This window comes from Cuculus canorus, chromosome 2, assembly GCF_017976375.1.
Source record: "Cuculus canorus isolate bCucCan1 chromosome 2, bCucCan1.pri, whole genome shotgun sequence".
Lineage (NCBI taxonomy): Eukaryota > Metazoa > Chordata > Aves > Cuculiformes > Cuculidae > Cuculus > Cuculus canorus.
The window spans coordinates 73,221,169-73,244,723 of NC_071402.1; the positions used below are offsets into that span (position 1 = coordinate 73,221,169).

Consider the following 23,555-nt stretch of genomic DNA (forward strand, 5'->3'; position numbering starts at 1 on the left):
TTGGAAGGGACCTTAAAGACATCTAGTTCCAATCCCCCTGCCATGGACAGGGACGCTACCTACTAGAATCCCACTAGAACCAGCTCAGTTAAGCATACATACAGATATTTGATCCTGTCTCTCATTTCTAACTCTTCTCTTCAGCCTAATCTCATTTATAATTTACACAACCAATTTCTGTGGTGATTTCTATTATCTAACAGCAAGAGCTTGGGACCCTTCCACATCTATATATATATGTGCTACAGCAACTGGCAAATACATGGAATCCATCCCTCCAACTCTCAAATGTCTATTCATAGTCTAGCTACTCCATGAACACGTACTCCAAGAGCTAGGTGTTTATTTAGAGTTACGTGAAAATATCCCAAACCCAAAGTTCCTAACTGTGTCTCTTTTGGGGAATTCAAAATATTTTTATATGTGTGCAGCTGTTCTAGGAAAGACAACTTCTGTAGCATTTTAGGTTCTCCAGTTTGTTTCTATCAGACAATTCATGACACTTCAGGAGTTTCCCAAGTGACCTGCTTTTCCTGTTTCCCCAGTGAAAAATTTTGTTTTCACAAGGAGAGAATGTATTTTCTCCAGGGATGAAGGCACGGAAATACTAGCATAGCATACACTAGTAATTCAGAAGTCAATATTGTTGGTGCACATTTGTACACCCAAGAACAAATGCAGGGTAAAATCGCAGACGCAACTCCTTATTTTTGACAAAATAATCCAGCAAACATCTGATCCTGATCTGCACAGCTGTATACTGGAAATTATTTGAATTACTGCTGTAACAAAGACAGCAAATAGACATCAAACCCTGGAATTAGTTAAGTCATAACACCAGCTCTAATTATTGGAGTTTCTCCTGCCTAAACCCAGAATGCTTTTTAAACAAGTTCATTAAATGACTTCTCACCTGAAGTTATGACATGCAATACTGTCACTGAAAAGATACAACTTGCTAAAGATACAGTTTAAGACTACTTATCTGAGGTTTCATGTTTATTAAAATATTCTCCATATTTCTAGCAGTATAGTGTCTCCTTGCTTAAAATGGGAATATTGGAGAAAGAATTGCTGTATCATTTTAAAATACAACAAACACACATAACATTAGAATAATAACAAGCAGTGTTGACACTGATTTCAAGTTAGAATACATTATTAATACAGACTTACTTCTGTAAGATGATGACGATTACATTCAATGCTTAGCCTATGTATTTTTGCAAGAAAAGGTACCAAACTGGAATACTAGTGCATGTTCTGGAAGAGGCAAACCCCATAATTGCCACGTAACTCACTGTCACCTATTTTCAACTTTACTTCTTTTCTACCGTTAATGTAAAATATCACATATTCAGATAAATGCTACATTCCTCTGGGCAGCTAAGACTTCAGGAGTTCTTGGATCTGTATGCATACACACACCAAACCTTACCAGAACAACCTCTTGTAGCAACATCATTAAAAAAACAGCCTTAAAAGTATAAATAAAAATACCTTATAGACAGCTTTTTATTTACGTTATATTAACAACTCAGTATTGGGCAATGGGGAAGATAATTATGAATAAGCTCATCTTACCTCCTCAAACACTAAGATTTTTGTTTACTGCAAAATGGGAAAGAGTGGTATACATGAGTTGTTACTGAATGACACATCTACAACATAAATAAACAATTTTTTTTAACAGTTAATGCCATATTGCTTCAAATCTTTGGGCATTCTCAGCTGGGTGGAGCAAGCAGACATAGATATTTGCTTAAACACAGACCTGAAGTGAATGCTATTAACAAGGATAATTGGCTTTGGCTGAGCCGACCATCATCCTAAGCTCTTTCTGAACAGTGACCACAAGTCAGTATGAATCAGGAAGCATTGGTGCAAGTTTGTTTGCTGACAGATTGTTTAACAAATTAGTTGATAGCTTTTAAATTATGCTTTCATTGTCATAGTAAGTCATAGCCTCAAATACGCTGCACTAGAGCAGTGTAACCTGAAAACATGCAGTCATGTCAAAGCATAAGCAAATACCACAGCTAAGAAAAGAAGGTTTCACTGGACATTCAGGATGCCCATAATTATCTTCTAAAACTCTGGTAGGAACAATCTACACTGAGAGAAAAATAAAAGATTTGGGTAAAGGAAATTAAATAGGAACCGTGAAGTCTTTCCCATTTCCTTCAGGTGAATTGTACCTTTGCTTTGGCCAAAGCCAAAGTCCTGTTGCCCCACCCCAAGCCTAAACAAGATTTCCTACATTGAAGTCATGTCCTTGTACCACCTGGGTGTCCCAAGAAGTGTTGCTGCTAAATGCTATCAGATATGTAATGTGCACATCCCTATAAACTTAGTTAACGGCTGTTTTTCGTCCAGTTTCTGTCAAAGAAAAGGCTACAAAATGGAGCTCTGTAGACTCTACCTAAAAAAAGCTTTCAGATGAAAGCCCTAATCCTTGCTATAACAAGCCTCTCAAATGAGTTCCAGTTGTTTTCTGTGCTGTGCTGAAGGTGGGTCAAGAAGAGCTTTGTTATCCCAGAGCCTCTGATACTGAATATACACAGAGTTTTGGAAAAGACCACGTAACTGTAAGTAGATTAAAAACAAAAGGAAAAAAAACCAGTGTAGGCTGCTCAGCCTGATATGATAGTGAGATGTTTTAATCTGAATATATGGGTTTCTGTAGCTTAGGTATCACAGCAGAAATGGTGAAAGCCCCTTAAGTAAACTGACAAATCATGAATAGTGGCATAATTAAGAAAGTGTGTACTAATTCTCAGAAATGCAATACTCTACACAAGCATCTTTTGCTTAAAATAGAATAGTTAGTTTACATCATAGTCATTAGGGACTAGTTGAAAAGGTGATTGTTTAAAAGGAAAAGAAAAATCTCAGTCTGCTATGTAAAACAAAAATTATTTTAAAAATTAAGCTGGCTTCCTCTCTCTTTTTATTAGCATTTTTTGGTCAGAAAAGAGATAAAAGAAGCTAGGATATGTGCTTGTTCCACCTGAATACAAATGAGGGGAAAAAAATTCAAGAGAGGGGAAATAATAAAAGGGAGGGGGGTAGTTCAGAGAACCCAGTTTACACAAAGTGCTGACTCCTTGTTCTCAAGTACTTTATAGGCCTGAATTTCAGGTTACCTAGTGTTAGTTAGCTAGAAAATGCTATGAAATAGAACTTAACAGCAATACTGTTAACCTGTGTGATGTCTTCTGCGCGCAGTGTACTTCTTGCTGACCTGCTTTTGCTTAGTCTAAGACATTCTAGGGTTGGATTATGTACATCATGCAAGCAGTGGTTGTTTATAATGTCTGTTGCTGTTTTGTAATTGCTTTTACTTTTCCTGTGAAAAATGGCCATGTGTATCTAATATGAGATGATCTTTAAGGTCCTTTCCAAGCCAAACCCTTCTATGGCTCTATTTGCATCTTTATTCTCGAAGTTGTTCTTGAAATTTCTTTTGTTAATTATTCTGAAACACAGTTTCTACCAGTTTAAAAAGTTGCTAATGCCTTATATCCTTTCATTGTTTCTGTTATAAAATCATGGGGATTTAAAAAACAACACAACCCAACAGTTTATATAAACAGTCTGATATTTTTAGAGCATAGGGTCAAGCAGATCAGCTTTTAATTAGGCACAGATTAAACTTCAATAACTCCTGCACAGCTCTCTAGCATTGAATGAAGGTAATCTTTACAAGCTTTGGAGTGAGCGTAATTGAGATATCTTGCCAGTGACTTTGCATATATAATGGAAGGTCAGAAAGTCAAAGTAGCACACTAAAGCTATGAAGTCTTAGACTTTACCAGGGCATGGACACAACCGATGTGCTGCTGCAGAACACAAAAGAAGAGCAGTTCAAACTACAAATTAAATGCTCAAGTGCTCCTACGTTTTCAAGATCAGTTCACTGATTTATGGTAACGTATGAATGTATCTATTTCAGCAGAACTTATACCAAACTTATAAAACTGCATAGTATTGTAGCTGAGATGTAAGGAATGGCAATTAATTTTTTGCCAGTAGTTTTTGGTCACATATGCCAATGGTAACTTCAAAACGCAATGGAAAGGATCATGGCATTTGAGTAATGGTATATATATACTATCTGTCCTGATAATCCTTGAGGTGTTTTGTGTGGTTTTGCAATGATTACTGATTTAAATAGCTTAATCCATGTGCATCTTTGTATTTTAGCTTTGTTTTAAAACTTTTTAAAGAAAGCTGCCAAAAAAAACCCAACTGAAAAAAGTCTCCTACAGACATAAGAATGTATGCTCAATTACGAAAAAGCATCAAAATTTATCAGTGAAGAATATTCCAAGGCTGCCATTTAAATAACATTGATTAAAACATTGGGTGAAATTGCAAAGGCAAAGGTATCCCTGCAAGAAATTAAAAACGATAAAATAAACAGTGAAGCTTTCTTACTGTGATTAACAAGGGAAATAAAGTAACAAAACTTTTGAGAAATCTGATTATGAAAGCACAGTTCTTTGTGCTTTATTTATTTCATTATGCTTTATTTCACTATCTCTGAACAATCTTTAACTGTTTAAATATTCTCTATGCATGCATATCAGTTAACATTGCTTACTATGAAATCTCATGGATGTTTTCTTCCAAGCAGTGCCACCCAATGGCAGCAGACATACCCAGCTCAGTTGAAAACCTTTTTTCTTATTTTCCTTGGGAAATTATGGGATACTTTGCCCTGTAACAGTACCATAAGTACATAGAATTTAATGAGATTATCTCATTCCTTGCTGGTAAATTATGTAGTGACCTATTGTACTCTAGCTGAAGGGAATAATGATTGGATAGCACAAACGGGCAGAATCAATGGTTGTAACCCTCCAAACATCTTGCGCAAGAGAGAGGCAGTCAGAAATACACAGTCAGGAAAGCACCAGCCCTGTGGGAAGCTTTGTACTTACCTATTCAGACCGAAATGTATTTAAGAATTTGAGATAAAAAGAAATTATTTTTGGAAGCAGCCTTGTTTTATTAATCAATTGAAAGTGTGTGTTGATGTATGGGTAGCACTGCACTATCCTGTCAGCATGCCCTGAGAATTAGGTAAGGCCACCTGGCAAATTGTACGAGTGCACGAACAGGCAGTGCTAGAACACATAGGTACGTGTTTTAGTCCTCAAAAAACCCCTCTTTGGCCCTCAACTTTTTTCAGTATAGTATTATTTATTTTTGTTTGACTTTGCAGTATTGTTAAGCCGGAGTGAATTTAACTGCTGTTTACTCCCAGGGTACCTGTCTGGGAATATGGGTTAGGGACAGAGGCAACAGATGGTCCTGACACTGAGCTTCCCCAAGGGAAACTTCTTTTTGTCAAAAAATGTGAACATGAAGATGTACTGATTTATATAAAAACCTTTCCTAGAGGAACAAATAAATATAAGTGATAACTTAAGAAATATTAACATTATGCTCAAAATGCACATGATTTGATTGAACACAGTGAAACTTTGTAAAGCTTAACTTGGATTGAAAAGGTCTGACTTGACAGATGCTGGGCATTCTGCTTTGTAAGAGCTTTATTTTCAAGGATTTCTTACAGCTACTTTTCCAGGGAAAGGGGTGAAAGCCTCTGAGCAGAATGTACTGCATCCCAATTTAGTTTTTTAAGCAAAAAAAAAGATTCTAAGTGAGTAGACAAATAAGCTGGATTTTTATTTTCCCTCTCTTGCAATTGTAAGTTGACGCTGTTCCTGGTCAGTTATTCAAACCGATGTGCAATGGTGTTTCACTGCCTCTTTCTGCTTCACGTTTACGTTTTTGGAAATGGCTTTCGTGGCCCTAAGGGCTTCTCTTCCCCCCCGCCCCCCCCCCCCCCAGCACCAACGCCTCTTCGAGCCACGAGTGAGGACAGTGACTGTCACTAGAGGGTGCTGCACATCTGCCTTTCGCCAGGTTCTCTTCCCCTTCCAATGCAACTGCCAGGTAGCACTCTGGTTTGCGGAGTTAACTCGATTTGCTGCTGTAGTCATTCTGAACTTTCAGATTAGTTGTTGGATATGTCTGATAACCCTGATAGGAGAACTGTAAGATTCTGGGAAATGGCTGGGAGATAGCTCTGCCTAGAGTTTGACTGGAAGTGCTGTGAATATTTTTTATGTGCTCTTCCCTCGCCTCGCTCTGCTTAAATATTCGTCTGCTTCTTAAATATTCCTCTGGCTTTTTTTTTTGTTTGTGTTTATTTTATTATTTCTTTTAGATATGCATGTTTCCTTTTTTTAAAATTGTTTTTTCTTTAAGTCATTGAAAGGTAAATGGATTGATAATTTTAATTAGATGCCTTCATACTTTCATCCAACTCTCTTTTTAAATAAATTCTCCCCATGCCTAACCCAGCTAGCTTTTCTGGTAACATGCAAAGGGTAGGCAAAGCTATAGGTCATGCTTATCATAATGATCTATACCTCTAAATGTTGTTACTTAATTGCAATGAACACTTATTGGCACTTTACAACAAAAGCTATGAGACTATGCGGTATGGTGCTGTGAAGAAAAATAAATACGCAGCTAGAAAAAACACCTATACCCCAATACTATATTATTCCTTTTCTGTCATCATTTAGAGTATTTGCTCTTTCAAGCAGATGTTTGCAGCAGTGTGTATATGGCCCATGCAACACTGTGTCACATGACACCCAAGCCATCTCCAAATGAATGATATGGCTAAACAGCATAGGATGGTTCATATTGGGCCATGTGAAAAAAAATGATGTAGCTGCTTTTGTCTGGGATGAACTTAGCCTGCAGTAAGGTTTGACACTCAGCTGCTGTGAATTATATTTTGGGAAACATATGATTGTCATACTGCAGGGACAGAAGTTTTGGCACTCAGGTTGTCACAGCTGCAGTCTTTGTTTCATTTTTAGGTTAAATTTTTGGACTTTACAGAGGTTTGGGATTTGGGAATGGTAAGGCTTCAGCACCCAGTTATCTTGAAGTCTTGGTCACCATCTGAGAATTAAGAGTATATCATTATTGCAGGACTCATCAGGAAGCTGAACAAGGATTTTCTTTCTTGTGATTTGGTTATCCTAACCAAGGAACAGAAGGGAAAGGAATACTAGATGTTCGCTTGAGAGGATGCCTCCTCTACCCTCCAGTCTCCCCAAACAGAGTGGAAAATATGTGTCCATTCCTTTCAAATCTGTAAAGCTCTTCTGGGAAGTTTATTTCAATGACAACATGAAGAGTTGTTATGAAGATTTCTGAGCTAGTAAACTAGCATTGATGAGCTCACAGATTAAGCACATTATCAGAGAGAGGTAAAGTTGGATATGTGGGTTTGCTATGTATATTTTCCCTAAGCTACCACACCTCATCACAGGGTGAGGTTTGATGACTCTTCGATGACTGGTACAGCAGGACTTCCAAAGCTCTATACTGAACCGAAGCTTGGTTTTCTACTTTGCACTGAACTGCTCTGGGTGCATCATGGCTTCTGGGTGTTGGAGAACAATGTGGCGTTTTTTCTCTAAGTTTTTTCTTTAAGAATTTTTTTTTTCTTTAAGACATGATTCTATGATTCTATGATTTTTCAAAAGACTCACATTGGCTGGAGAGCCATGTTTGGGAAAATACCACTTCAAGTATAGTCAGACTAGATGTGCTTCCTTTTTTTATATAAGGAAATGGGCATTTATCCAGTGAATTTCATGTACAGTTGTTCTGCTGGTGAGGCACAGCCATGTCGAGATGTATCTTCCCACCTGAGTTCTGCCCAGAGACTTCTCTATGCTCATGAGCAGCTTGTGTCCCTGCTTACCAGTTAGATTTGACAGGATCCACATGCCAAATCATCCTGCATCCTCATGGACTGGAGGGGAAAAAAAAAGATTCAGGTGTTCGGTTAAGACCTGCCTTTGAAGAACTGCTTCAGAAAACAGAGTCAACTTAGCATTCTCTTTCAGTGTGAATTCTGAGGAGAGATTATCACCTATAAAAGATCTAATGGTTTAAGCTCTGGCCACCTGGGTAAAGCTTAATCAATGAGAAGAAAAGAAGCAGGAGACTCTCAAAGTGCGGAGGGTGTTAATACTTGCTTTTGAGTGTTCTGTGCTAGGAATCCAGATCTGCTGTGGTTCAGGACCTGTCTTCTCAGATGCATTTTCTTTTTTCTCGGGAGTGCATGCATGAAGTAACTAATTAAATTTTCACTCAAGCTAGTATTTGGAGTGCAGCAGTATATACAAACTACCTCCACAGCTTGGGATAACATTCATATTTGGCAACAGAGAAATAAACTTAGGTTAAGGAATGGCTACTGAGGCAAACCTCTGATTTCTACAGCTGAAACTGTTGGCAGAAAGTGTTTGCCTAGGAATAGGGATTTTTTACTCTTATTATCTTTATTTTGAGGATTTTTCCTTGGGCAATTAGTGATCTTGTCAATTATTTTTTGTCAGTGATTCTTTTGTTCATTACCCTCCACATATTACTTTTTCTGTCTATTGAAGATTTGCTCTCAAACACGGGGGCTTTTAAGTCCTAGTCCTCAGAATTTGTTCAACTCCAATTGATTTGAACTGAGTCCTTTTTTAACTAAGAAAATAAAATGTGGGGAAAGTGACTTACCTCAATACCCTCTATAATTTTATGTTCATCACTAATCTATGAAAATCATTACAAAACCACACCATAGTTGCTAAAACATCATGACTGAATCAGTGACATCCAGTGCTTAAAAATATCAGCTCCTACACAATGTAGGTCAGGTCAGTCGTCTTGCTCCGATAGCATTCCTGCTCTTCAGCTTCCTTTCTCTTACCCCAAAATAGCTAATATTTCTGGTCATTAGTATACTTGCAGAAGAAATGGTATTCAGTCCTACTACAATTGACACAGATAAGTGCTAAACCTATTTTTGCATTTGCCCTGACAGGTATTTTTGATATGGCTTTGGTTTAGATTGGCGCCTATGAAGAAACCATGTCATGATTGTGGTCAGAATTTCAAAGCATTATAAAAGATATTTCCCCATCAAAAAATGATCCTATCCCACCTAGGAAAAAAAAAAAATTAATTCACCAGATCTTCTCATGAGCACCATAACTTCAGGCACTAACTTTCTTCCATGAATTTCAGTGTATTTTGATAGTCTTCAGTTACTGTATAGGATCTCCTAAATAGCCAATTTAGGATAAAATTAAGCAGCCTCTATCTATTTTCTTCTGCTCTGGTATCTGGACAAACAACAAAATTTGGGAAGTATTTATGGTGTCAATGTCAGGAATTCAGGGTATTGATATGATTAAAAAAAATACCTTTATTTCTTATGTACTTTGAATAGTTGGCATTTTCATTATACTTTATGACAGCATGTTACCTTAGTGACCTCTTTTGGCACAACACACTGCAATTCCTTAATTATTTTTAATCTCTTTTTAATGCAATTAGTGCAACTAGCATGTTCTCTACTGCCAGTGGAAGTGCCCAATGATAATCTTAAAATAGTGCAGCCAGACTGTACCTGCTGTCTATTTTAACATCTATTCTTTTTGTAGGCCTCTAAAAAGTGGGACAGGTAAGTGTCACAAACCCTGGCTGTCAGTTGGCATGGGAACAGTCCAGTTGCTCATCAAGATTACAAGGAGTGAAACTGTGCCTTGAAAAATGTCATCTGGTCTGCTACTGATTCATTTTACAGCTGTACTCCCCAAAATTAGGTATTATTCCTATGCATATGAGGCAAATGACTATTTTTGTTCCAAAATGTAGGTGCTTTCATTTCTTCTGACTTAATCAGAAGTGAGACGCAACAAATTTTACTAGTCTCCAGAGGAAAAAAAGCAGTTAATATTTTTCTGTCATTCCAGCTTGTCACTTTAGGTATTTATCTATGAGATCAGGTTTGGTTTGCCCGAACTTCATTAATTTCTTTTAGAGAATATACTTGGACACCTCAGTGAAAAGTGCTTTCTTGTAGTTTTTTTTTTTTTCTTAATGACAACTGCTGCTTTCCTGGGGTTTTGGGTAGAGATGTGTTTTGTTTCTCTTTTTTTTTAATTGCAATGATGACAAGAACAGCAGAACTGAGAGGTTTTAAAGCATCACAAAATGGCATTGTCAGAAAGCCTTAGGGTCAGTGTCCTAATTAGCAGGTGTCCTAATTAGAGGAGGTGACTAGCCAAAACTCACTTTGCTGTCGACTCTATTGCCTTGCTGCTACGCAAATAAAGGGGGAAAAAAGGTACTACATGTGTGTTATGTGGCAATCTTGAATCAGTAGAACAATAATAACAAAAGGAAGGAATTAATCTTAGAGAATTTACTTCAGATAAAAAAGCCTTCAGTATTTCTTCTGAGACATCTGCTGAATCTCCAGACAAGCTAGTTCATTTGTCAAAACTTCTAAATTATTTTGCTTTTTCTTCAGGGTAAGATTATCTAATATGAAAGATGGGTCAAATTAAACTGTGTTCCTCTAACCACAGGTGCTCTGTTTTTTCCAATGTGATAGGCTTTGGTCCAAACTGACCCTTAGGTAAAGGGTGATAAAACCTGAAGAGGAGAAAGTGTGGGAACGTTTTTTCTAGAGACTTTGTACTGGGGAAGGAGTTGCTTTGTCTGCTTCAATTCTGAGGAGCTTCTCTGAAAGGGAAGAATCAAAAATCTGCTGTTCTGGCTGTTGTATCTAAAGCACCAGCACAGATGTTATCCCTCTCCCCCAGTTTACACATGCATTCTTTCCTGTTGGCACATAACAGCAAGCAAAGAGCTGCAAAAATGAGCTTCTTTCATAAAACGAACCTTGTAAATTCATCACCTTCAGAAAAGCATGATGGTGCAGTGTTGATCACTTTGTTGTCCTGTGAAAAGATATCTTTGTTCTTCATAGAGGTCTGGAAGCCAAAGGTTAAAGGCTGAATTCTTCCTATGCTTATTCTCAGGCTGAATCTCACCCAAGAGATCAACAAGATCCAGCCTTTGTGTTGGAAGCCCTTGCAAAAAAAAAGGATGAGCTCAACTTGGAAATATGTGAAAAAAAAACATGAGAGAAAAGATTGATATGAGAAATATGAGGGACAAAGATTATTTTTAACATTCCCTTAATTTTGACATGAATACAAAGCACCTACTTGTTCATTAGTTTTCCTTTTTTAATGTAATACCAAGTAATGAAGGGGAATCGTTTAGTTATCCCAGTTTTTTGCAAGTGTGCCTTGAGTACAAGGTCTCCCCTCCAGCACTGCTATAGACCCTCACAGAAAAGTTCTGGATCTTTAGGGTTCTGTGTCACCATCTCTTTTATCAGAATATGATTTCTTTTGTTTGGTTTACCAACTGGAACGGTACACATACCCTTAAATATGCTAGAAATGGTTGCTTCCCTTTTCACAGAAAAGGAAGGCATAGTGCTGGGGGGCAGTCATCATCACTTGATTCCAGCCTTTTTCTGCTATGTTTGGGCTTGACTGTCACACTTGGCCTTCCTAGAAGAGATTCTATGCATATCTAGGTAGCTGATGTGACTTTTGGTAACCCAAAATTTAGACCTAAGCTAATATTTGAATTGGTATAACTAGTCTGTGGTAGCCACATCTTCAAGGCCAGTATTATTTCAGGTAATAGCAAGTAATACTTGAAGGTGAAATTTTGACTGCATCTTAGTACCTACCAGTAACCTTTTTGCACTGACTTTTATCTATTTATTTTTACTGTTGTGGAGTTCTAGGCTTGGACCATAGTAAGAAATCTGTCCCTTGGAAATGTTTTCCCACTTGAAAAACATTTTTGTGTATTATTTCTGGAAGTGGTCCTTATAGTAACTCTGTAATGAAGGCATTCTAATTTTCCGCACATATGGCTTTCTGGTGAACAAACTGTCATAAAATCAAAATAAAAGCTCTTCCAGAATGATCAAAATGCTTTTTACCACTCTGGAAACAGGATGCTTGCCAACTGCATCCACTAAGAGCTGCTCTGAACTTTTTATACAGCTTTATCTGAAAATGGTGTATAAGGTTATGTATGACTATGCATTCTTATCCAAGTTCATATTTTCAAAGCTTAAGTAAATTGCTATGGTGAGATTCAGAGTACTAAATTAGCAAGTACAGTACTATAATACTCCATTAGCTACTAGTGCAGCCCCTTCGTGTTAAGACTAGAGCTTCATATTAAGACTAGATTCAGTAATAAATTCTAATTAGAGTTTGAATAGGTAATGTGTTTATAACACAAAATTTTCATTTGCTTTGTTAAGTTGTATCTTATAGGTAGCATATATAGGTAGCATATATGCAAGCTGCCCAAATTTGAAAAAAAACCCAGTGAAATAGTATGAATTGATGGGATTACCCCCTTTTTAAGAAAAAGTATGTGTATGCATATATGCGTACATGTCTATTTTTAAAAAGTGCTTTTATATATAAATGCGTATTTATATATATCATTTATCGTAGCACTCCCAGAAGTCTAATTGTGAAGTTTTCAGTGGAATTTAATATGTCTGGAAGTTCATTATTTAGCAAGTCCAGATATTATTGTTACCATACCTGAACCAAATGATGATGTGCTGAAGCCTCGTAGCTTTGTGAATATGGAACCTCTGACAAGGTTCATAGTTCACTTTCTCTTAAGGAGCCCTGTGATTACAAAGCAAGAGAGTACAAGACGCTGTGAGACCAGAAAGCACTTAGTGCATTTTCTGGAGTCCAAATAGCAAAGAATCACGCAGGACAGCAGTCAGTCAAGGACTTTTAACATTTAAAAACAATAGTAAGGATGATCACAACACAAAGTGAGAGGCATCATTTGAGCCCCTCTTCATCTTTAAGATCATGAGTTCATATTGATGAAAAAAAGTTTTATTTTCATTGTTTTGGGCAGCTTTTTGTTGAGAGCATTTTTGTTAAGCCTGACTGTTTGAAGACCATCTTTGCAGATAGAAGGGCTAAGAGATGAGTATTAAAGTTCTGGGGAAATTAGACCAAAACCTTACACTGAGTCTTTGTAGACTTTGTAGACTATTTGACAATAGTCTTTGTGTGAGTTTTAGGGTGGAATGGCTTATGATTTTATTTAAACTTCTCGGGCTAGAAATGTCATGGCACATTTGCCATCATAAGCCTATGCTGCATATACAGAACACAGCCTGATGTTTCATCTCGGCAACTAGATCTGCTCCTCTTTTAGTTGCCCTATGCTGTGAGAACAGTTTCATTGTTTTGGGCACCCAGATACCTGGGCTAGTTATGGATAAAGTTGTTGTTTCACCACTTCTAGACACAGAAGTGCACAGAAAACACAGCATGAAAGACATCCTGGGATTGTGTATGTGCTTTTTATTAATGCTTTTCTAAGAAACAACTCCCTTTGGTTGATAGGTTTTTAGGCTGCTAAATAACCCTAGTTTGGAATTATTATGTTTTCTAGTTGGAATTTTTGACCTAATGAATTAAATATGCTAAGGAAAAGCATGCATAGATTTCCCCCTTCACCCGGGAAAACATATTGGAAGCAGACAAGAGTGCTTTCCAGGCAGATGAGTAGATCATATATCAGGCAGGTGTTTGTCAGTAAATTTTATTAGCAGTCATAAGTTGCTGTATGGTGTAATTTGCTTTTATTGTAGCTTTATAAGCTTTGGGGCAAGGTATTGTGTGAGGGACAAATACTGCTTTATGTCCTTTGTGATGTCTGTCACTTGATTAACTTACAGTGTTTAATCAATCTCTGCTTGAAGGACAGGTCCTGGTCAGGTGATGTTGTCAAACGTACAGTTGGAGAGTCCTTGGGCAAGTAAGAGGAAGAAAATTACATGTTCTTCATTGTTTCTATCCTGCAAATAGAGACAGAAAAAGAGGCAAAACACATGGGAAAGTATTGAGCATATTTCCTATTGACCTGGCTCAAAAGACGTTTTTACAAACCTATTAAGCATTTGTGCTATATGCTTTAATTCCTTTGAAACTAAGGCTTTCACTATCTTGTAGCTTCAGAAGAGACCAGACATTTTTTTTCAATATCCTTGTTGAAACATACTATCTGCCAGTCAATATTCAGATATCTAGAGCTATAAGCAGAGGAAAAAAAAAGATTATGTCAATTCTTAACTTCATGTTGGCTGCAAAGTGTAAAAGGAAACAGGGAAGAAAATCAGAAACAAGTTATGAAAGAAGGTATTAAAATAAGACAGAAAATTCCGTGTAATAGATACCAAGGCAAATATCCTTTTAAAACTAACAGAAAAAAAATGCTGCTTTGGAGTAATGCTGTAGTCTAGTTAAATACATGTTTGAAGGCTGAGTGACAGCAGGCTGTTAGCAGTACATTTCACAATTGTGAGATAAGGTCTCAAAATTTCCCAAAGAAGTCCTCCATGGCTGTTGGTGCTGCTCAGTGGCCTGAGCAAACCAGAGTATTGCAGACAGCCAGGGGAAGTGGCGACTCTTCCATTCGTTGCCACTGCCACATCTTCCCTATCTCCAATGGCCCTTACCTTCAAGGGTGAAGAAAAGAAGTTACCTGGGTTTGGTGGTTGTGGATTTAATACTTTACACAGTTTAACATTCCAGGACAGAGAAACTGTTACAAGTATCCAGACATGAGGAAGGCTCTGACCCTGAACCTGGATGTGTTTGTGCAGAAACACTTCTTTCTTGACCCTTATGATGCGACTTGAACACTTATTGATGGTGGAAACCATAGGCTGACAAACACATCTTCCCATAAATATTTATTTGAAAAATTACATATGCTTTGTTTGTACTTGAGCCCTGTTTGTACTTCCTTTCAACAAACACCCAAGGAAGCATTATTTCTTGCAGGATCTACCTGGGATCTTTTCAGTTTTAAGCAGTGATTGGAAAGAGTGCACAAAGCAAGGCTTGATCAAAAAAAAGTTACCTCATCACCTGAAGAAAGTTATGCCATTTTCCCCATGTGAGCGAAGCTACTTCTGCCGAAGCTGAAGGCCCTTTTATAGATGTTAGTAGTGGTTTTATATAGTTATGGAATGATTCATAGATATATCTGCAACAAGAGCCATGAGAGGGCAACACTTCTGCGTAGCCAGTACAAGGAGATTGGGTTTGGATGACTGAATATCCATTTAAAAAACTATAGGGCAGTACAGCTTTGAGGGGAAGAGATTTTTCTCTTTCTCCATTAAGAATGCACCTAAAATGAGTATTTTTTTTCACGTTCTCCAGACCTACATGTTAGAACTTGGAGTCCCAGTGGCAACTGATGAAACTAGTGACAGAAATGTCCACTGGAGTATTCAACTACATTTTAATTCAAGTGGGTCTTTTCAGTAAAAAGTGCTCAAATGAACAGCATATTCTGTTCACATTTGCAGCATGGGAGCAGTCTTGGTAAAAAAAAAGAATAAACAATTAAAGGTATTTTCACAGTCCAGATTGGTCCCGATTTCAGCTAATTTTCTGCTTTAAACGCTGCTTTAGACATCTTTTTTTCAATTAAAATTAAGTTCTCAGTTTGCTGAAAGATTGTATTGTCTTCAAAGATTTTTAGAAGATAAACTTATTCTTTATCTGAAAAGCAAAAGTGAGAGAATAACCTTAGATGTCAAAAGAATTCTTTATTTTGTACCTACTTTTGTAAGTCTTTTTCTCTTCCTATAAACCTGTAGGTAAGCAGCCTGGATTCATTTCTCCAGGAAGAATCTAACAAAACTCTTTTTAAATGAAAACAGTTTGATTGTTTTTTGATGTTGGTTTTGGTTCTGCTTAATCTAGCTATAAGGCCTTTTAAAACATAATAGTTAAAACTTTAAGCCATGCTGTGTTGAGGAGCAAATTATTCTGGCTTCTTTCTATTTAAAAACTGAAGCCTAGATTAACTTCCTCTCTTCACTGAACCTTTCATAAGAACCATCATTTACTGGTTTTTACTTTTTTTTTTTTGCTGTGTGCAAAAATAACAGCCCACAAGTTTGATTCATTTTCCATGATTAAAGGTGTTATATTAATTACTTCCTCTGACCTCCTACAGCTATCTCTGGTGGTTCCATTATGCTGCTTTCCAAATCAAAAGTTTTCCAACATTTTCAGCTAAAACAATATTTATCTGAAGATCTGCAAACCCTTCAACACTTCTCAGATTAGAGTTGGGTATCCTGGGTGACTGAAGGGTAGTTTGCTGTCCTCTGCCTCCCCCAGTCCCACTGATGAATAGAGGGATGCCCACTGCGTCTGGGATGACGGAGATGCTCTACAATCTCCACTGATGCTGCCAGTACTCCCAAACCATATGTGCTCTGATATGTGCTGCATAAGGATAATCCCCTGGAGAACGCTCTCAGTGCTGGCAATGATGTGGTTCTTAATTGGATTTGCTTGGATCAAGAGAATACTTCCTATGAAAGAGGATGTTGAACATCTAGCAGTCTATAGGAAATAATAAACCTACATTTTTCTAAAATTCCTGGTACTTGAGGCTCTTTATGTCTGGAGTCCAGTGCAAAATACAGTGATAGCTTTTAAATTCTTGAAAAGAGGGACTCAGGTGGTAATAGTCATGTTTTTTAATCGGAATTTCTATCATTGTTGTGAACATTGGTGGGTAGTTATCACACTGAAATTTTACCATTTCTTAGTAATTAAATTATTTATTTAATAAAAGCAAAAGAAGTAATTGCAAACTGCAAGAAGTAAAATGGAAAATAAAATCTGTGGAAAACAAAGTCTCTTTGTGGGATCTACAAGAGCCAAATAGAGTCTGCTAAAACCAGTTGGGCAGGTTAAATGTAGAGCTGTTCTTTCTTTCAACAAGAAATCCCCTGGAATTGCCAGTTGATCTTAAACCTAGACAGTGACTCATTGTCCACAGAATAAACCAAGTAAAAAAAGCAGTTGTGAACATCATGATAAAAACACCTTTAATAAAAACCCAGAGCTTTGAGGACTGAGATCTAGGTGACAAATTGTGATCCACCTCCAGTCTTAGCTTTTCAGTAGCTCCCAGCTTTTCCCAAAAAAGTAGAGGAGTTCTTTCACTAAGCATCATATTTTAGTAACTGCTGCTGAATCAGGTGTGCATAGGGGAAAAAAAAGTGCCTGAGCATAGTCTATTTTAAGTTGAAGTGAGTTTCACAGTTACTCCAGCTGTATGTCCCCTAAATGTCTCTTGATGTTTACACAGTGAAAACAATTTGCGTTGTATGCTAACACAAAGGTGCTGAGTGGAAAAATCAAATGATGTTCCCATCTCAAAAGTACTGTGCTCTTATCTGAACCTAGCTGGTTCCTATTAGTTGATTAGTACTGAAATCTGTTGATAAAAGTATGATGGAAAGAATGACCTATGCCTTAACAGTCTTGACATAGCTTCCCCCTCCCAGGCCTCCAGCACAGCAGTTAGAAGTAAGTGAACACAAAGACGGAATACAATGACAAATTACTTAAACTTCTGCTGCTGCTCAGATAGAGAACATTTCTCAGCCTAAGGACTAATTGTTTGTACTCAGAGGGTATCTTCTTAAGAACACTTAATAGATAACCAGCAGAAAGGCTATCTCCAGTCCAAACTATGCAGTCTTTTTGTAATCCATGCTAATGGATCTAGGAGAAATGAAACAAAGTGTATTGTTGAACATCTTTGAGAAGAGATGTTATACTGGGAAAACAGTATTGTGTACATTTATCTCTCTGCAAACTTTTTTAAGAAGACTTTTGCTTGTTGTATGAATACAGAAAGTCAGGAAAATGAGAACTTTCTGAAGGAAACAGGCACTCCAGCACAGAGTATTAACTCATCCCTATCCTGAGATGAAGCAGTCTTCTAGCACATAGAGCTCTCCTGCCACTAGATGAAAGCATTTATTGAAAGTAACTGCCGTGGTGCTCTTATGAGTTGACTCTGCACATAAAGTCTGAACAAAAATATTCCAGTAAACAGCCTGCTTCTAGTACTTGTTTTCAGAAAGGTGAACTTACATTCACAAAGCTATAAGAAAGACTTAGGATGAACCTTGTGGCAATGGAAAAGACTGAAATGTCTCCTTTTCTTAAAAAAAACCAAAATCATGTGCCTGAAAGAACGACGAATAAAACACTTCTTATTATTAGTCAAAATTTCTTGCCAACAAGAAATGATGGCAAAAAAAATAGTACAAAAAGAAAAAAAATGGTAAAACAAGGGAAAAGAAGCACTGCTGAAGTATCACACAATTTTTTTGAGAGGCATATGTTATCTCTTCATTCCTGGTTCATCAGTCATATTGAGACAAAAAGCTCAGAATCATGCATTTGGCCATCTATATTTATATAGAAAGAGTTGATCAGAAGTCTGAGCAACTATTACAGTGAGATTTTTCTCAAAGTATGTGTTGGGTTAATAGACCACTAATTTAATAAATTCTGGCAATGTATAACAGAGTAGTTGGCAATAAAAACTCAGTATGAAAAGCTCTCCTCAAAATCCAGACATGACAGCCTTCTGATGAAATGACCTCCTTCTCTACCCTATCCAAATTGTATATGGCCATTAAAGATACATGTGTTATTGACCAAACATTAAATTATATAGAGAAGCCTGTAATTTATTATATAAAGACTGAAGTTACTGTTTCAGTGTCTTGTTCGGGCACTGCTCAGCAACTGATTTACTTATGCCCTGTGCCAAATTACATAAAAGTATACCGATGAGCGTTTTTTCCTCTGTGCTTGTGACTGGTAACAAATAGACTAAAAAAAGTTTCCGGAGCCCCAGAAGTGTTTTATTCTCTCTTAGATATTTCTTATTTGCATATATAGTATGTGCATACTGTTGGGAAAAAATCCCCAAAACCACCACCCCACTCAAAAAAACCCTGAACACACTTTCCTACTGGCCTGAGAACCTAAGTCCTCCTCTGCTAGCAGTGCTACTGTAACAATTAAATCAATACCAAAACCTAAATTCTTAATTGTTTGATCTCAGATGCTGTGGGAAGACCGCAGAACACTTGATCAGATTTTACCAGGCACAAGTTTCAGGATCAATATGTTATTAAAAGTCACAGCGGTCTAGATGCTAGACTAAATTAAACCTTAATTTAATATCAATTACTTTCAGTGATATCTACTGGCTCAGAAAATCCAGACTGGGGACTGCTTTTCAGAGGTACTTATGTATGGATGTTGTAGGTATTCAAAATTGGTTTAGTTTAAACCATGTCTGGGCAATGCATAATAGAAGCATAAGTAAAATCAAAGGATTGATTAAGAAAAGAGCAGAATAGCAACATGATTGGGCTTCCTTCCTTTCATCTCTATCTTGCTAAAAGTTCACGTGGTACTTCTGTGATTGTACTTCAATTGCAGGAAATGAGATATTTTACTCCCAGCACTATGCTCTTAAAATCACATTTTTTTTTTTAATACTTTTCCATTTGTTTTTGGGAAATACATTAACAGCTTCCTCCAGTTGTGTGCTGGGACTGTTCTGTTGAAAAGTGTGAGCCTTTGGATTGCCTTATGAGGCACAGAGATATTCCTTTGGAGTGGGGTGATAGGACATTTCTTTATGGCTCACTGGATCCAGTAAGACCTGAGATGATAATGCATGATACAGGGCTGTCCTTTGCCTTACGGAGAAACTCATGACAGGCACATGTAGTAAGTGTTCTGTATATCTTATCCTATATATTAATGGCTAAGTAGTTGAACATCTCGTGATTTTTGGATGCCTAACTATTATACTGCAACTAAATGCAGTGTTGGTCTGAAAAACAGAAAAAAAGCTAAGAATTCATGTTGTTTGATTTCATTTTTACTGGTATTTCTTGTGGCCTGGGCTGATTAGGCTATTTTTGTTGGTTCCTTTTCCTCTTCTGTAAAATAGGACTAATTCTCAATACCTGTGCTATTGCCTAAGCACGTTCTAAAACTTGGGTTAAGCGTTAATTGAGATGACTTACAAAGCATATGAAGATTTACTGGTGAGAACTGCTATATCCACTCTAGATATATTAACTTTTGAAGACTGCATGTATTTATTAAGATGACAAGCCTTTGAGCTGAAGATTAAAAAATAGGAACAGAGGTCCCATGACATGCATTTATTATAAATCAATAGGAAAGAACAGAACAACTAAAGAAAGGACTTAAAACCAGATTTCTCATGCCCTAGGGTGTCACTAGATATCAACATCTACTTAGAGCTTCTGCAAGGGAAATATTTCTACAAAACTGTAATGTTCCTAAAGCTTGCAGGAAGAAGTAAGTTACGATGAGATAAGACAGACCTTAGCCTCTAAAACTTTGCAGTTTTATGCATGTGAAAAGTAGTTCCCTTCTTGCTGCTTTTCCGGGAAATAATTGTTTGCATCTCTGGCAATTTTAAATCGATTCTGTTTGTGACCCAAGTTTCAACCCAAAACTTCATCTGAGTACCATCGTTCCAATACAGACCTTCTTGTTAACTTTTTTTTTTTTCCAGTGCCTTCTACAGTATTTTGCCTTTTTACTCACTTTTTCTCACCATTTAAAAGCCATTAGTTTGCTTGAAACAGTCACTCTTCCAGCTGAACAGATGCAAACATCGCATGAAAGCTCTGAGGAATGTTCCATGGCAGCATCTGGTGCTTCACTTTAAAGTGTATTTTTAACATGAAATAGTTATGAGCATTCATTTGTAGCTGAAATGCTGTCTTCTCAAAGCAATATAATTAGGTCTGACCCTTCAACAGGAATGGGAAAAAAAATATGATGATGTGGTTTTAAGGTAGAGCTGTTACAGGCAAGCCAGTGACTTTGCTTTGTTATTCATCACATGTTTGTGCAGTGATGCATATCTATGTATCATATATGCTAACACTTTCTTTGAAGTCAGATTGTGTCATGAGAGCTGCATCTTCATAATCAAATATTATCAAAAGCTTTGGCAAACTCTATTTGGTTTGTTTCTCTTTTTTTTTTTTTAGGTGTTTCTTATTCCAGCTCACAGTCTCATTGCTGAAGAAAATTCAGTGCCTTTAATAGGACATCACCTCCTTCATAATTTTAGTGTGACATCACAGTGTCATTTGAATTGTTGCCACTATTGCTGTGCATAAAATCGTGATGTCACAATGGTAGGTATGATGACATAAAATGATAAGTGAGACCCTGGGAGGCAGGGGGAGGCAATAAAAATGACTTTGCAGCAGTTTATAGTCACTGGGGAGTCAGTGTAGGCTTCAGCGTGGATGGAGCACTGTGGGAATGAACCTCTGCAGCAGCTGGGTCTGCAAGGGTGCAGCCACGCTCTGTCAGCTGTGCCCTCTCTTCAGGGCTGTGAGAGAGAGAGAAAGTCCTTTTACTGCCTGGAGACAAGCGGCAGCTCCCATCATTCAAAGGAGAATCCTGAAGCATGGCTTACAGCAGTTTTCCAGTCCTTTGGTGCCAGGATTGGCGGACTAGGAGAGAATCTCTACCCCATTATTTCCAGCCCTGCAAAAGGACTGACAGGAAACATATTTAAGCAGATGTCTTGTGTTTTAACAAAGTTTCGGTGAGTCATCCACATGCCCTTAGGCATTCAGTGCACCAGGCAGCTTTTTAATGGCTGTGGCATCTTGCTCACAATCTAATATTATGCATACATTCCACAGAGTTAAATAAAACCCACATCTTCAGCTGGGGAAGATCCATAACACTTTATCACCCTTGGTGAATTTGCTGTGCAACTCAGGACGTGGCAAAAGAACCTGATGCTCAAAGCAACCTCAATATGATCTGGTGTTAACAACCAGAACCTGGTTCTGGGCTGCAAGAAGCATTGCTGTAGCAATTTTTTGTGCCACCAGCATTTGTCATCTTCAAAGAGCCCATGTAGACAAAAGGCTTTCTGTGAGCTGGCTGGCAGCCTGTGAGGTACATTTGCAGCTGTGCACTACATTAATTTTCCCCTTCTTTGTCCCAACATGCTGCTTGGGGACTGAGTTAAAGTGAAATAAAAGAAGAGCAAGATATTATCCAGATTAGTATTTCAGCTGTTAACAGCAGCAACCACTTTTTCTTCTATGGGTGCAAAAATGAATGTCCTAAATCAGGTCAATCATGGTCTTGTTGTAGTTGAAAATCCAGTACAGCAGCTACTGAGGGTTATAGGGAAGTTTCTCTTTTCTGTCAGGCTTTTTGATACTCACCTACATCTTCCTTCTCCTCCTGTCACACTCCTCCTGTGTGCTGCAGTCCTCTGTTAATGCCATCTAATTAATCCATCTTTGCTGAATGGAAGCAGCAGAGGAGGACATATCCAGCTAATGATTTGGCTACTGACAGGTCAGGGAGAATATTTACATATAACCTTGGCCTGCGTAGCTGTTACTGAACAATCCTGCCTCTTGGTCCCATGCTTCTGGCCTGCTACTAAGCCTGAATGGGAAGATGTGATTTTGTTTGGTTTTTTTTTTTGCACACACATTGTGTGTTTCATACACCTGATAATTAATGATATCAGGTTGGCATTAAATCATTCCTAGGAATAAGTCCTAAGTAAATCAAAACATGTTACAGAGGCATGACAAAAAAATGTTTAATGTTGCTGGCTTGTTTGAGAAATAAATGGAGACATTTATTGCAATATGATGTCTAAACTGAATCTTATGCTGTTCCAGAGCTGACCTTGGATTAGTATAAATTAGATTCCCTGTTTCACACAAATAACTCAATCACTTCCTTTTAAAAGAGAGCTTAACGTTTTTTTCTGCGCAGTCTCCCTGCTTTTTCACTTAAATAGTTCTCATCAAATATCATTTTTACTTATGGTCATTATACCAGACTCTCTAAAGACACTGTTAAGTTTGCTGTACTGGTAAGTATGTTTATCTCTATAAACTTAACTTTAAAGACTGCATTGCAAGTGCTGCTGTTTGGTTTTTTTTGTTTTGCTTTTTTTTCTTATTTGGCTTTAAACTATGCACATTTCCTTTTTGACTATGATACATCCATTTTAGCAGTATAGTCCATGTACTACTAATAAGAGGCCTCAAATTAAGAGTAATTTCAAGTAGAATCAAGCAGCAGAGATGTTTCTTCTCCCAGGAAACAAGACCCCTTAGTTTCACCCTTTGATTAATAGCAGACAAATTTTAATAGACCTTCAGCCTTGAATAGACTCTTCTCTGGACACACTGCACTGCCTCAGTGTTACTGAATTTCTGACAGTTGCTTTCGCAGCTGACTGGCAGAGTCCTTTAAACCACAGACTACTTCTGTGACTCAAGCGAAGGGTAATGCTCTGATTTCCTGCAGAGAATTCACATTGAATCCTGAATTGACAGAGAAGTGATCTCAGTTTCACGATGGTATCAGATCTTTTTTCTTTGAACTCTCAAAATGCCAGTGGCTATTCTGAAAGACTTTGACTTGGAAACACAGTTCCTGTGTTGGAAACTGGAATCTTGCTACGTAAGAGGGTAGTTTGTCCTGTTACATATACTTTAATTTACAGAGTTATCAAGGAGAGGGAGGAAAGAGTGGAATCAATGTAAAGAACCTGTCTTTTGGAAATCTAGTTTACTGCTGCCCTTGTGAAATTGAAGATAAATCATTTCATGCCTATCTGGTTTTGCAAAGTCTGAT

General features: G+C 37.5%; 1 protein-coding gene across 2 annotated transcripts in view; it reads left to right on the forward strand.

Moving 5' to 3' along the window:
• Nucleotides 1-2,532: 2,532 nt before the first annotated feature.
• COBL (cordon-bleu WH2 repeat protein) overlaps nt 2,533-23,555 on the forward strand; it is a 212,933-nt gene continuing 191,910 nt past the window's right edge. The window contains exon 1 of one of the 2 annotated variants that reach the window (XM_054058712.1): nt 2,533-2,588. Coding sequence is in view for 1 of the 2 variants with exons in the window: in XM_054058708.1 (XP_053914683.1) it covers nt 3,835-3,929 (95 nt within the window). In the remaining variant the exon portion in view is untranslated. Of the gene's footprint in view, nt 2,589-3,815; nt 3,930-23,555 lie in introns of those variants that run through there. The other variant, XM_054058708.1, reaches the window with a different exon arrangement.